General features: G+C 37.4%; 1 protein-coding gene across 5 annotated transcripts in view; it reads left to right on the top strand.

Annotated features, from left to right (window-relative positions):
- Positions 1 to 13,415, top strand: part of LOC147020068 (tetraspanin-12-like) — a 153,498-nt gene that overhangs the window by 31,166 nt on the left and 108,917 nt on the right. For 3 of the 5 annotated variants that reach the window (XM_085895065.1, XM_085895062.1, XM_085895063.1), the window contains exons 5-6: positions 5,635 to 5,742; positions 7,858 to 7,998. In XM_085895065.1, the coding sequence (XP_085751191.1) occupies positions 5,635 to 5,742; positions 7,858 to 7,998 (249 nt within the window). Of the gene's footprint in view, positions 1 to 5,634; positions 5,743 to 7,857; positions 7,999 to 8,199; positions 10,308 to 13,303 lie in introns of those variants that run through there. The other 2 variants (XM_085895064.1, XM_085895066.1) reach the window with 2 other exon arrangements.

Genomic DNA, 13,415 nt, shown 5'->3' on the forward strand with positions numbered 1-13,415 from the left:
TTAAAGTAAAGGGAGACTATTATATTGAAAACACTGATGGGGCATTTAAAGGGCATATAAAAATAAGGATTTTTCAATTTGGAGAACCCGGTCCATCATCAATAGTTGAATCAATTGAAATAGTGAAACCTGATGTTGAAAAATTTATTAAAAAGACATTAAAAGAAATGAAAACTTTAAAGTTTTATATGGGAGTGAAAATGAATATGAAAAGACAAGATGAAGAACAAACTCCTTATATGAGGACAGATCTTCATTTTATAACATCATTTCAAGATTTTTTGAATAGTGGGGTTTATGAAGAACTATCAAGACAAGAGGAGGATGTTGATAATACAGTGGTAGGAAGTGGATTCAATATTAAAAAAATCATCCTTTTAGATATACACATTCTAAAATCAAACCCTCTTAAAGCTTCTTCTTATATTGAATTACCAAAAGAAATAAAACGAAAGAAGGCAGTTGTTAATATTAAGAATAATGATAATAAATGTTTTCTCTGGTCTGTTCTTGCTCACTTACATCCACCAAAATGTAATTCAGAAAGAGTAAAACAATATATGAAATATGAGAATACCTTGGACATTAAAGATTTTAATTTCCCAATGCCACTAACAGATATTCCTAAATTTGAGAAAAAGAATAATCTTTCTATTAATGTATATGGATTAACGGATACAAACAAAGTTCAAATATTAAAAATTTCAAAAAACTATAAAAATGAAGAAACACACATTGATCTTTTATATTTTAGTGTTGGAAAGAATTCACATTACACATACATCAATAATTTATCAAGATTAATCTCTTCTCAGGTATTCAGAACAGCAAACAAAATATATCCTTGTAAGCGATGTCTTAATTCATTTCATGCAAAAGAACGATTAGAACAACATTCAAAATATTGTAGTAATCATAAATCAGCTGTAATTACAATGCCTAAACCTGGTGAAAAGATTTCTTTTGAAGATTATAATAAATCTATCATGCACCCATTTGTGATATACGCTGATTTTGAATGTATCCTTAAAAAGATAAATACTGCTTCTCCTAATCCAAAAGAACCATATACAAATAAATATCAAAAACATATTCCTTGTGGTTTCTGTTATTATATCAAATCATCTGTTGGAGAAAAGTATAATAAACTTGAACAGTATAGTGGAAAAAATGCTTCACAAGAGTTTGTAAAACGATTAGAAAAGGATTGTATAAGACTAAGTAAATTAATGAAAGAAACAAATGAACCGATGAAATTAACCATAGAAGAAAAATTAGAATTTAGAAAGAACAATATCTGTCATATTTGTGAGGAGGAAATTGAGGAGTCTAAAGTTAGGGATCATTGTCATCTTACTGGTAAATATAGAGGCCCCGCTCATTCCTGTTGTAATCTTAATTATAAATTACCTTCTTTTATTCCAGTCTTTCTTCACAACAGCGCCAACTATGATACACATCTATTTATAAATGAACTTTCAAAAACACCAGGGAATATTTCTGCCATAACAAACACAAGTCAAAAGTATATTTCATTTACAAAAATGATATTCACAAAACCTATAACTCGTATAAGGTTTCTTGATTCTTACAAGTTTATGGGAACGCCACTAGCCAACCTCGCATCAAATCTAAGCTCCACGGGCTCTTTTCCAAATCTTAATTCATTCTTTCCAAAAGAGGAAATTCTAACTAAAGAGGAAATTCAGATTAAAGAGAGAATTCAAAGTAAAGAGGAAATTCTAATTAATGAGGAAATGAATGAAGAAATTCTTACTGAAGATGAAATTCTAATTATACAGAAAATTCGAACAAAGAATGAAATTCTAACTAAAGAGGAAATTCTGATTATAGATGAAATTCTGATTAAAGAGGGAATTCTAACTAGAGAGGAAATTGAAACAAGGAATGAAATTCAAAGTAAAGAGAAAATTCTTACAAGTAAGGGAATTTATCCTTATGGTTATATGGATTCATTTATGAGATTTAAAGAAACACAACTTCCTTCAAAAGAAAGTTTCTATAATAACCTTTATGAAGAAGAGATAAGTGATAAGGAATATAAACACGCACAAGAAATTTGGAAAATATTTAAGATAAAGAACCTTGGAGAATATCATGATTTGTATCTAAAAACAGATGTTTTATTGTTAGCTGATGTGTTTGAAGCTTTTAGATCACTCTGTCATAATAAAAATTGTTATGGATTAGATCCTGCCCACTATTTCACAGCTCCTGGTTTAGCTTGGAGTGCAATGTTGAAAATGACAAAACAAGATATAGATTTAGTCAGTGATGTAGATATGCTTTTGATGATTGAGAAGTCTAAGAGAGGTGGAATATCACAAGTATGTTCAAAAAGATATGCTAAAGCAAATAATAAATATCTTCCAAATTATGAGAGTGAAAAAGATAGTAATTATTTGATGTACTTTGATGCTAATAATTTGTATGGATGGGCAATGTCTCAATCTCTGCCTTATGGTAAATTAGAGTGGGTGGAAGAAAAGGATTATGAAAAGGCTTTGATGAATATTGTTATTTCTTCTCAAGAGAAATTGAATGACAAAGAAGAAGGTTATTATTTTGAAGTTGATTTGAAGTACCCGAGTGATCTTCATAATAAGCATAAAGACCTTCCTTTTGCATGTGAGAAAGAAACCCCAAAGAAAGAATGGTTCAGTGATTATCATAAAAGTTTTAATATTAAAGGCAAATCAACAGAAAAGTTATTAACAACATTCTATGATAAAGAGGGATATGTTTTGCATCAAAGGAACTTGAGACAATATTTATCTGCTGGGTTGAGAGTAGCTAAAATTCATAGAGTTTTAAAATTTAAACAAAGTCCTTGGATGAAAAAGTATATTAAATTCAATACAGATATGAGAACAAATACAAAAGTAAAATTTGAAGGGGAATTCTATAAATTGATGAATAATGCTGTCTTTGGAAAGACAATGGAGAATGTTAGAAACAGGCAAAACATTAGATTTGCAACATCTTGGAAAGAAGCTTTTAGATTGATAAATAAACCAAGTTTTGAGAGAGAAGAGGTTTTTTCAGAGAACTTTTCTGCTATTCATATGAAAAAGGAAAGTATTGTCATGGATAAACCAATTTATATTGGAACAGCAGTTCTTGATTTATCAAAGATATTGATGTATGATTATTTATATAATGATTTAAAGAAAGAGTATGGTGAAAATGTTTCATTGTTGTATATGGACACTGATAGTTTTATTCTAGATATAAAAACTGATGATGTTTATAAAGATATGAAGAAAAACATTGGAGTATATGATACAAGTAATTTTAGTAAGAAGAGTGAGTTATTTTCAAAAAAGAATGAAAAGGTTATTGGTAAGTTTAAGGATGAGTTGGGTGGAAAAGTAATGAGTGAGTTTATTGGATTGAGAGCAAAGGCATATGCTTATAAGTATGGTGATCAGATTGATAAAAGGTTAAAGGGAATAAAGAAATATGTAATAAAGAAATCAATAACTTTTAGAAATTATTATAATTGTTTGATGAATAAGAAAGAAGAATATAGGAAAATGAATACAATAAGAAGTTATAAACATAAGATATATAGTGAAGAAGTAAATAAAAAGGCATTAGGGGCCTTTGATGATAAGAGATTTATTTTAGATAATGGAATAGATTGTGTTCCATATGGATATTGTATGATAGAGTGTATAAAATAGATTGTGTTCCATATGGGTATTGTATGATAGAGTGAATAGAATAGATTGTGTTCCATATGGACACAAGTTTTAACGATGGGAAGATGGGTTAGGGTTTTTAAGGGCTACCGCCGCGTTTTTCACAATATATAAATGGTCGAACCAAGTATTAGTCAAACTAAAGAGTGGAGAAAATCTCAGTCTTGGTATATAAATGGAAAACATAATGAATGTGAAAAATATCAAATAAGTCTTGTTGAAAAGATATCTAAAACAAAGGTAAATAAAACAAATATGCGAATCAATTTAAAAACCAATAAGTTAGAGGATGTAAAGAAAATAATAAATATGTTTGAATGGACTGAAAAATTTGATGGTTATCAATTGAACAATGGAAAAATAATTTACTACAATATCAAAATGATATGCAACTCAGGAGGTGGCCAGATGAGATCATTAAGAGAAGTTTATCATTTCGTAATGGCACAAAAGGGGTATCTTAAAAATATAAAGATTCAAATGTTTTGTTTTTCAATATTTTAGATGGGGATTATTGTGCAAAGAAAATTAAACTATTGAAGGAATTTGAGAATGAACAAATGTTTATAGGTTCAATGAGTGAGCTAAACAATATGCATTGGTTATTTGATAAAGAGTGCCCCGAGGCTTAGACGTTTCAGATATTTCTTCCGAATCACCTTTAACAAATCTTTATCTTGTTGTATGGGTTATTTGATAAAGAGTGTCCGGGGCTTAGATGTTTCAGATATTTCTTTAGAATCACCTTTAACAAATCTTTATCTTGTTGTATGGGTTATTTGATAAAGAGTGCCCCGAGGCTTCGACGTTTCAGATATTTCTTTAGACTCACCTTTAACAAATCTTTATCTTGTTGTATGGGCTATTTGAAGAGGGCCCCTAGGTTAAAAGGGGAAATTAAAAAATGACCGTTTTTACAGCCATTTTTCCCTGCTGTGCAGGGGTTTGGCTTTTTCTTGAGGCAATGTTTTATGGCCGGATGCCCTTCCTGACGCCAACCCTGGTCGCCTCTTACGACACACAGGGATATGGTACACCTATTCTAACCGGGGCATACACCGGGACCAGTACACTGGCACTCATTTCGCCGACCTCGGAAGGATGACAGGCTGAGTCAACCCCCTGGTGTTAATTCAGCAGCCAACGGGGCTTGAACTCAGGACCCTGGGATCCCAAGCCGCCACCCTAACCACTAAGCCAACACCAGGCTCCAGGTTAAAAGGGGAGACAAATAAATATACCTTGGGCTAAAAAGGGGATTTATTTTTTTAGGGGAAAAAAAAGAAAAATTTCATGGCTGAAAATCCCCCATTCATTTACATGGGGAAAAGTGAGCCAGAACCAGTATTCTTTCCCTACTGTAGTGGTTACCAGGAAGCAAGTTCCACATCAGCTATTGCTGCATGCATTGTGACCAACAGGAAATGCCTCCCACACATTAACCTGTCATGGTACACAAAACAGTTGTGGGAGCAGCCAGGAACTATTTAAATTAAAAAAGACTTCTGGCCAAACAGTTACAGAGGCTCCACCTATTGAAGGACCCATGAGGGAAGAGTTTCTATTCCAAACTGACGAGGACCAACAAGCTCCATGGAGGAGCTTCTGCTCCACACTGACGAGGGCTAACAAGCTCGAAACACGTTTCCAAGGATGATCCCTCTTTGGGATGGATTGGCATATGAAATTTAGAATTTAATTCTCTTCCTGGTGTTGGCTGCAGTACAATCCTATGGAGATGTAGCTGTACTTAGCTCGTGCCTAATAGGTAGAATCGATGCAACCGTTTAGCTAGCAGAGCCTTAAAAAAATGAATGTGTGTATATATAACAATGTGAACATGAGTGAAAAAGATATAAATAATTTGGATTAACTTTTTTCTCAACACATCTGATACTTGCCTTGTCAGAATGGATTAACAGCTGGAGATATTTTGAGCTTGAGAATAAGCATGAAAAGTTATGTGAAAGAAAGCAAGTTCACCTACATGCTGGCCTGGGACATGATTCAAGAGGAGGTAAGATAATTTGAATGTAATTAAATGTTTTTATTTTGAATAAAAATGTAAGTTATCATAAACTGATCATACAGGGTGTCCACAATTTGTCATCTCAGTAAAATACTCACAGATTTTCTGTTTTTTTCAGACCCATTGCAAATGTGTGATCACAGCAACTCAAGAACGGATGTAGGCTAGTATGCTGTCAGGGATGTGTTTAACCTTGTAACCCCTCAAATGCTCCGGGAAATATCGCATCCAATCGTTCTCTGCCGTGGGAATGATGGCGCACAAACAGATCATCCATTGGATGCATGAGCAATGTAACATTATTTAAGGTACCTGTAATGTAATTATGTAATAGCTATAGTAATAAAAGTGTGTGTGTGTGTGTGTGTGTGTGTGTGTGTCACGATGCTAAAGATAGCCTTACTGTCATGTTGGGGTGGTGGGTGCCTAAGTCTACCTTACCCTCCTGTTACTTTCCAATGTGCAATGTTCTGACGAATTGCTCCCCTCACTGCTAATCCTCCTCAGGGAAAGTCTCGTTTCTTGGACTGTATTTTTCATTGCAAATCATTCATCGGACATAATTCATAACTTTGTATTATATTAACTGTAAACTCTGTGTTGTGTTGAGTTTTGTGCACCAGTCATTTTGGTGTGGATGGGCTTTTCCCCTCTTACATTATAATCGACTAGCAGAGTACCCATCAAATGGGCGATCTTGTTCCAGGCATGCAACACGTTCTTCTGACACATACCTTTATTTGGGTGGTGTGGAAGCAACTGACAGCTGTGTCGGGAAAAATTTTTTAAACCGAAGTTAGGTGCATGAAGCAAAAACATACCTTCTGCTTATAATTCAAAACACCTCACTGCACTGAAAAACGTGTGGACAGGAATACTGCACTGTAAATGGAGACTTGTAATACCCTCCCCCACCTGGAGGTGGCGCTATACGATACACATTTACATAGAGAATTTGCATCCTCCCTCCCTCAACTCCCCCCCCCCCCAAGACCACCAACAAAGGTAAAAACACCCCCATACATGAATTGGGGTTATGTAGCAAGTCTGGATGGAATTGGCCCAGAACTATCGGAGTCACCGCCCGCCAAACAAACACGCACACATCCATGAATTATAGTGAGGATTCGACGACCCGTGAACCCGTTGGGTTCCCGTTGTGATAGCGGTTGATAAAAAAAAAATCTTGCACGTCAATGTGAAAAAAAAACGGAGAAAAGAAAGTCGAAGAAATTATTGTGCGTAATCTTCTGAACAAATTTTATTTATTTTTGAACACGGAAGTATTAGATCAAAATGGACATGTTTATTTAATGCGTAAAAATACATTGTTCTTTGTCTATACTAAATGTTTGAGATTTTAAAATAAATCATTACAAGAAAAAAAAAAAGATAGCTCCAGCGAACTATACCGCTGAGGTTGTTTGCATTGATCAAATAATCCCAAAGAGTACTTGATTGAATCGGGAATTGATTTTATAATTTTTTTTTGTTGCCCGATTTGAACGAAACTTGATACTGCACACCGCAGGAGAATGATGAATAAGGTGGGCCAAAAATTTTTGCACTATCGTGTCCCGTTTTGGCTGTATTTCAGGAACATACATGCATACATCTGTACAAGATGAGTTTTAGTAATATATAGATATTTAGCATGAATGTTGATAAGTGCTTCCCAACTGGAAAGATAACTATGAGCTGTTGTATTGCACCAGAAACTGCTGCAAGGGTTCTAATCGGGAGCGCCTGCCACGCATCTACCCAATTTTGGCATGCATTTCAAAGTTTACAAGGATTTCTGCAGCCGGGAAATAAATTACAGTTAAAACACTTACTTCCATCTTTTAGTTGCAGCATGTTAAAAAGACAGAAGTGCCCACTGCTTAAATCTGCATCAGGTGCAGCACTGCTAAAGACAGTATCAGTCAACCTCCACCGGCATTAAAAGCCATTTATTGGCAAACTGCCAAGGCACTCCTTGGAGAAAGTCCCAGGTGGGATTAGGTAGTTCTCAGGAAATATTCACAATACTCCATTAAAAGTGCTACCTTCAGAAGGACCACATACTGCACGAATGTATGGCAATTCTAATTTCCAATACAGAAGCACTGCTGTGGTGTTCGTAACTTTATGGATTGGATGGAAACAGAGTTGATGGCACCTCCTGATTCTTGTTGCAAAATTTTCTACCGAGGCTGTGGACGGCAAGCTTTGAACTACAATCCTGGTCAAGTGTTCCAGAAGGTATGAGCTCTACAGTGTGCAAATCAATGGCATCATTTCACTTTGACCATTTCTACAAACCTTTTATAGTTTTGCTTCATTATAGCATCCTGTGCTTTAGTTACTCTGGTTTACATTACTATTTATTATTTCAATTTATACTAATTTTCTCATTACTATTATTATTATTTACAGTCAAAGATAAATGTTCATATCTCCTAGGACCGAGGCCCAGCACAGCCAGCTCGTCTTCTTCTCCAATCCTCACAAATCTACCATTCCCCATTCATTTGTTTTTTTTTCCCCCTGGCATCCCCCTTTCACTTATACAACTCACCTTGAACATTCATACCTGTCTGTCATACACTCAATAATTTTCAAACACGATGCATCTTACTCGGTGGAGGCCCCAGTGTGTGCTCTTACCTCTCCATCATATAATTTCACTTCTCCTCCACCTTCTCCAGCTTTCCATCTTGTTCCTGCAGTGACTCGTGCACAAGACACCATATTATTTGTCCATCCTCATTCACTTCACCATTAAATTCTTGCAATTCCTTTAGCAATTCCACACTCATATTTGCTCCAATATCTTCTTTAACACTTCTTTATTCCTCTTTTCACACTCTTTTCTAACACCGGACATGTCTTTTCTTTCCCTCCATCCAGTTTCCATCTTCTTCTGAATTGTGTCCGTCGGTAAGTCAGTGAGTGAGTCTTTAAACACTTCAGTCATTATTGCTTGAACTAAACACACAATTTTGATGAAACTTGGCCACACGCTTCAGATCTGATGCCTAACGAAGGTGTATTAACCACATCAAAATCTGCGCTCATTCACTGGTTAAAATCGGGCTGAAAACGCGAAAAAAAATCCTGCCCAAAACATGACCTGTAACCTGTAGGAATAATAATTTTTTTTTTTTTTTTAAAAAAGAGCTGCAATCAGCATCAAGGGCTCCCATTCAACCAATCACGTGACCAGATTCTGTGCATGAGCAAAATTTCAATATTTTATGGCGTCATTTACCGTTGTGCTCCTGATCCAGATGAGCTTCAGGACCCGTGCTCCTATTTTTATTTCCTCTGCTTAATCTTCGTTCCCCTAACATCACTGGCAAGATGTTCACACTTTGTTTTTATATCCCCCTGGTCTTCCATAACTTGGCCCACTGTCACATATATTTCAGCCATTTGCTTTCCATTTGATTCAATTTTATTTTCAAAATCAATTCCCATCCAATTATCTTTGCTACAGTAAGTACAGTCGTTTCCTATTGTAGATACAGTTACACTTCAGTACAATTTAGAACATTTATTCACATACAAGACACATTTAATATGCACGCATAGGAGGTTCTGAACAGACAAACACATTCCAAAAATCTCAAATACAAATGGAAAATCTTGGTCCTTATATAGTTTTCAGTCTAAGACAGTTTTTTTTATCATCTCTGGCACTGGCGCCAGTTTGTCGGTCTTGACATCCTCCAGGCAAAGCCTATCTTCAGTCTTCCTAGATAGCTCCTGCTTGAATGGTTGCAACACATATTTCAAATCCAGACATGTTAAACCTGTCCAAACACACAAAACGCACAGAATGCTAGAATGACGTCAAACGCCAACTCTAATGATCACTAAAACAAGTTTCCATCATATGTCGTCTGCTTCTCCCAAAACTGGGAAGATATTGTTACAGCCATGGGTACCGAGACACCAGTTTGTTACTCAGGGGGATTAATCCCCATTTGTCCCCGGAAGAGCCAGACCTGGGGCCACCGCTCACAATTAAGGTTGTGGTATGGTGGGTTGATTTAGAACCACGAACGCCACCCAGTTAACCACGAGTTCCAGTGTCCACCATCTAATTGTGCCATTTAACTGGAGGTCACGTGGTTACCTGAACGGAGAGCGTGCCCTCGGCAAAGCACCAATCTTATCTTCACGAGATCTTAATTAGGGCGGCCGAGCGTTTTAACCGCTGGTGTGTGCCGACTATTATTGGTCAAATTGTGTGGTAATTACCTCCCAGTCTATCTAGGTTCGGACAATGCTGGATCAATAGAAGGAAAGGACAAGCACGGACAAGTTGGAACGTCAACAAATAATTTATTAATAAGAAAATAAATAAATAAAAAGAACTTATTATTTCCGTTACGTAAATAAGTGAATTCAAAGCAATCAAAATATTCGCAAGCAAATAAATAATTAATCAGGAGTAATCAATCGAAATGATAGGAAAGAGACAGAGAGCAGATGCTTATCGGGGGTTGACTTACTTCACAACTAATCACAGACAAGGGTACCCAGCAGATCATTCGGGTGGGGGGGGGGGGGAGGAGAGAGTAGAATCATCTCGCTCACCAAAGAGAAGTCATCCGTTAAATGAAAACGTCTTGGAATGTGTGCGCATGTCTTATCCGCCGCCAGCACCCAGCCTTGCTGTTCACCCACTCGCCAACAGCCTTGAATGCCAGTCGACATCTTGGGACACCGAGATCGTCTGTCATGGGTTTCGACCCTGGTGCTGCGATGCAGGCAGCTCCTCACACTTCACGAAACTGGTGACGTCCAGTGACCCACACGGTCCGTTGGTGACTGACCCGTGCCTCACTCGTGGTGCCGCTCACTCCCACACGAGAACGGACAAACTGACAAATTGTGTTGTCGGTGATGCTCACACCCACTAGCGCACACCAAGAACGGACCTCCCCCTCTTTTATACAGGCAGCCCGTCTCGGCGGGCACAGAGTCCCCCCAAATTCACCCCGCCCCACATGCGCACCATTACAGTGACAACCCGTGGCTTACGAGGCCATGTCTGTGGTGCGGGTGTCGAACACCGATCGAAAAATGGCGGGTCTCGGCGTCCATGAAAGAAATGTGCATCAACATCACTGGAAAAAGGCAGGTCTCAGCATCTGTGAAAGAAATGGCATGCATAAATGTGTTTGTCTTGAAGAAACAAAAAAGCTTCTCATAAGAGAAGGGATCTATTCTTTACCCTTCTCAACGCATCACATTTATAATCCCACCAGACATGGGGATGGGTCCATCCTAGACATGCATTTAAGGAAATAACTGTCTGAGGACCTGGATGTGTGGATGCATTCATCAGATCGGATTCTGCAATCCGTAACTATATTATCTTGAAGCGACTAGAGCTTCGTGGATACATCTGGACATTTTCTTAAATCCACATTCCAACTTGTTTGTGTCTATTATAAAAATTACTTTCGATGGCTTTGGAATGATAGGTAATTCTTGTTATATTCAACTTACTGGCAAAGTTCAACCTGTTTACACTTTTAATATACAGTTAATCTTTCTATACAAATATAATTATGTTAATTCCAAATGGAAACATACTTAAAAAGAATCATATCATATTTGAGTACATTTTATTTCAGGTTTCACATTTTCATTTTAATACGAAGTTTTAACTATCATCAATTTCTTTATTTTATCACCTTGAAACCCATTATGATAAAAATGCATCTCCACCATCCATTTCAATCTGACTCTATGGCATTTCCATTTTACTGCTCTTACTTCTCCCTCATCTGTTATTTAATATTCCTCCTTTGCTTTTATGTAGCTTTTCTTCCATCCATTTGTTCTGCTGTTTCATTTCTTTTTTCCTATCTTTTCTCCCATCTTTTTATTTCTCCCACCTCCTCTTTTATTTCTTCCATCCATTTGTTCATACTTTCCATCATCTGCAATAACTTCATCACTGTCCCTTTGCTCATTAAATGTTGAGAAACCCTCTCGTGGTCCTTCCACTGGGAAGCCACTTGGTGAAGAAGCCCTTGCTCACTGCTCACTCCACATGCTGCAGCATCGAACAATTGTGCACTCTCATATGGGATACGATCTTCTTCTACGGCATCGGTTGTAAAATAAAGTCACCCAAATGCTACATTTGATATATATATATATATATATATATATATATATATATATATATATATATATATATATATATATATATATATATATTTCCAAATTGTAATTTTTTTTTGTTGTAAAGAAAGCAAAGGTTTGTGAAAGAGCAAGTACATTGAATGGGTCAGGAAGCAACCAAATGAAATGAACAGGATGGGGGGGGGGGTGGTAAACACACCAACAGTTGAGCTTAAGATACAAAATAGAGGGAGTCTTGGACAAACAAGGGATGCAAGTAAGAGTGAGGGGTAGAGTTGGATGCAAGGGGGTGAACAAGATGGAGACAGAGAAATTCTCAAGAAGAAAAACTGTAAATTTAGAAAGAGATGGGATAGGAAGGAGAGTTCAGGTTAACCACGGGTGTGGGGGGGGGTAGATAATGGTATTGGATGGGGGACGATCTGAGATGGTGGTGAACAGCTGTCTTGAAGGCCTGAAGGGAATAATGAGATTGAAGAGAATGTGGAAGTTGGTTCCATAGGTGAGGGGGGGGGGGAAGAAATCAATGAGAACCAAATGAGTGCAAGTGAGCAGCAACTATGGATTTTGAGTTTCACCAGAAGGGGATTGCTGGTGGACCGCATGTGTCTGGCAGAAACCTGGGGCAGGGGACAAAGCATGGAAAGTGTAGAGGGTGCAACACCAAAAAGGAGGCAGCATAAGACAGAGACCACTGACCTGTCTGTGATGTGACAGTGAGGGGTCCATAGACAACTTCAGTACAGGAGATTTTAATGATCTTGAAGGCCTTGGTTTTCAGAGCATCAAGCTGAGCAAGATATTTGCAGGGGAACCAGCCCAGAGGGGAAAGCAGGACTCTATCAAGCTGTGCATTAAGGCCTTGTAGGTGGATGGAAGTTCATGTGTGCCAAGGACTTTGTATAATGGAGGATGCCTCATAGGCAGCTCCTTAAAGTAGGCAGCGTAGGCAGCGAGCTTAAGGCCAACCTTGAAATGTGGTTTGCCCAAGAAAGATAATGTCTGATAGTGAGACCCAGGAGCTTGAATGACTGGATGTTCAAGAAAGTAGATGGGGGAGTTTGCCAGACGGTCCTTTCAGAGAGATGGTGTGAGATAGAGATAGAGATATAGCTGTTGTTTCCGTTCTTCTGCTAAGGTTGGGAGGGAGGAAACTAGTTCAGATACAGCATCTGGAGTTATGTTATGACATGGAATCAATGAGCGAAAATGATTCCGAGCAGCGTGCCTGTTTGGAGTGTCCTTACAAAAGAGTTTCCCATTATGGAGTAATTGTGTTATCTGTGGGGAAACAGTTTCCTTGTGAAGATTAAAGAAAAAATTGGTTGGGGAAATCAAAGTTGTGTATAGGTATACTCCATTTTAAACCGTATAAATGCACTCTGTGTTTGCTTTTCAGATATAGAATTCAGCAGAGAAGCTTTGCCATGGATTTGCTGTTCTATTTTTAAACGGGTTACATTGTTATCGATCGGGCGGTGGCGGGATTCGCACCCCACTCTTGACAGCCA

Source organism: Eptatretus burgeri, chromosome 9, assembly GCF_056783735.1.
Source record: "Eptatretus burgeri isolate ZD-2024b chromosome 9, Ebu_testis_v1, whole genome shotgun sequence".
NCBI lineage: Eukaryota > Metazoa > Chordata > Myxini > Myxiniformes > Myxinidae > Eptatretus > Eptatretus burgeri.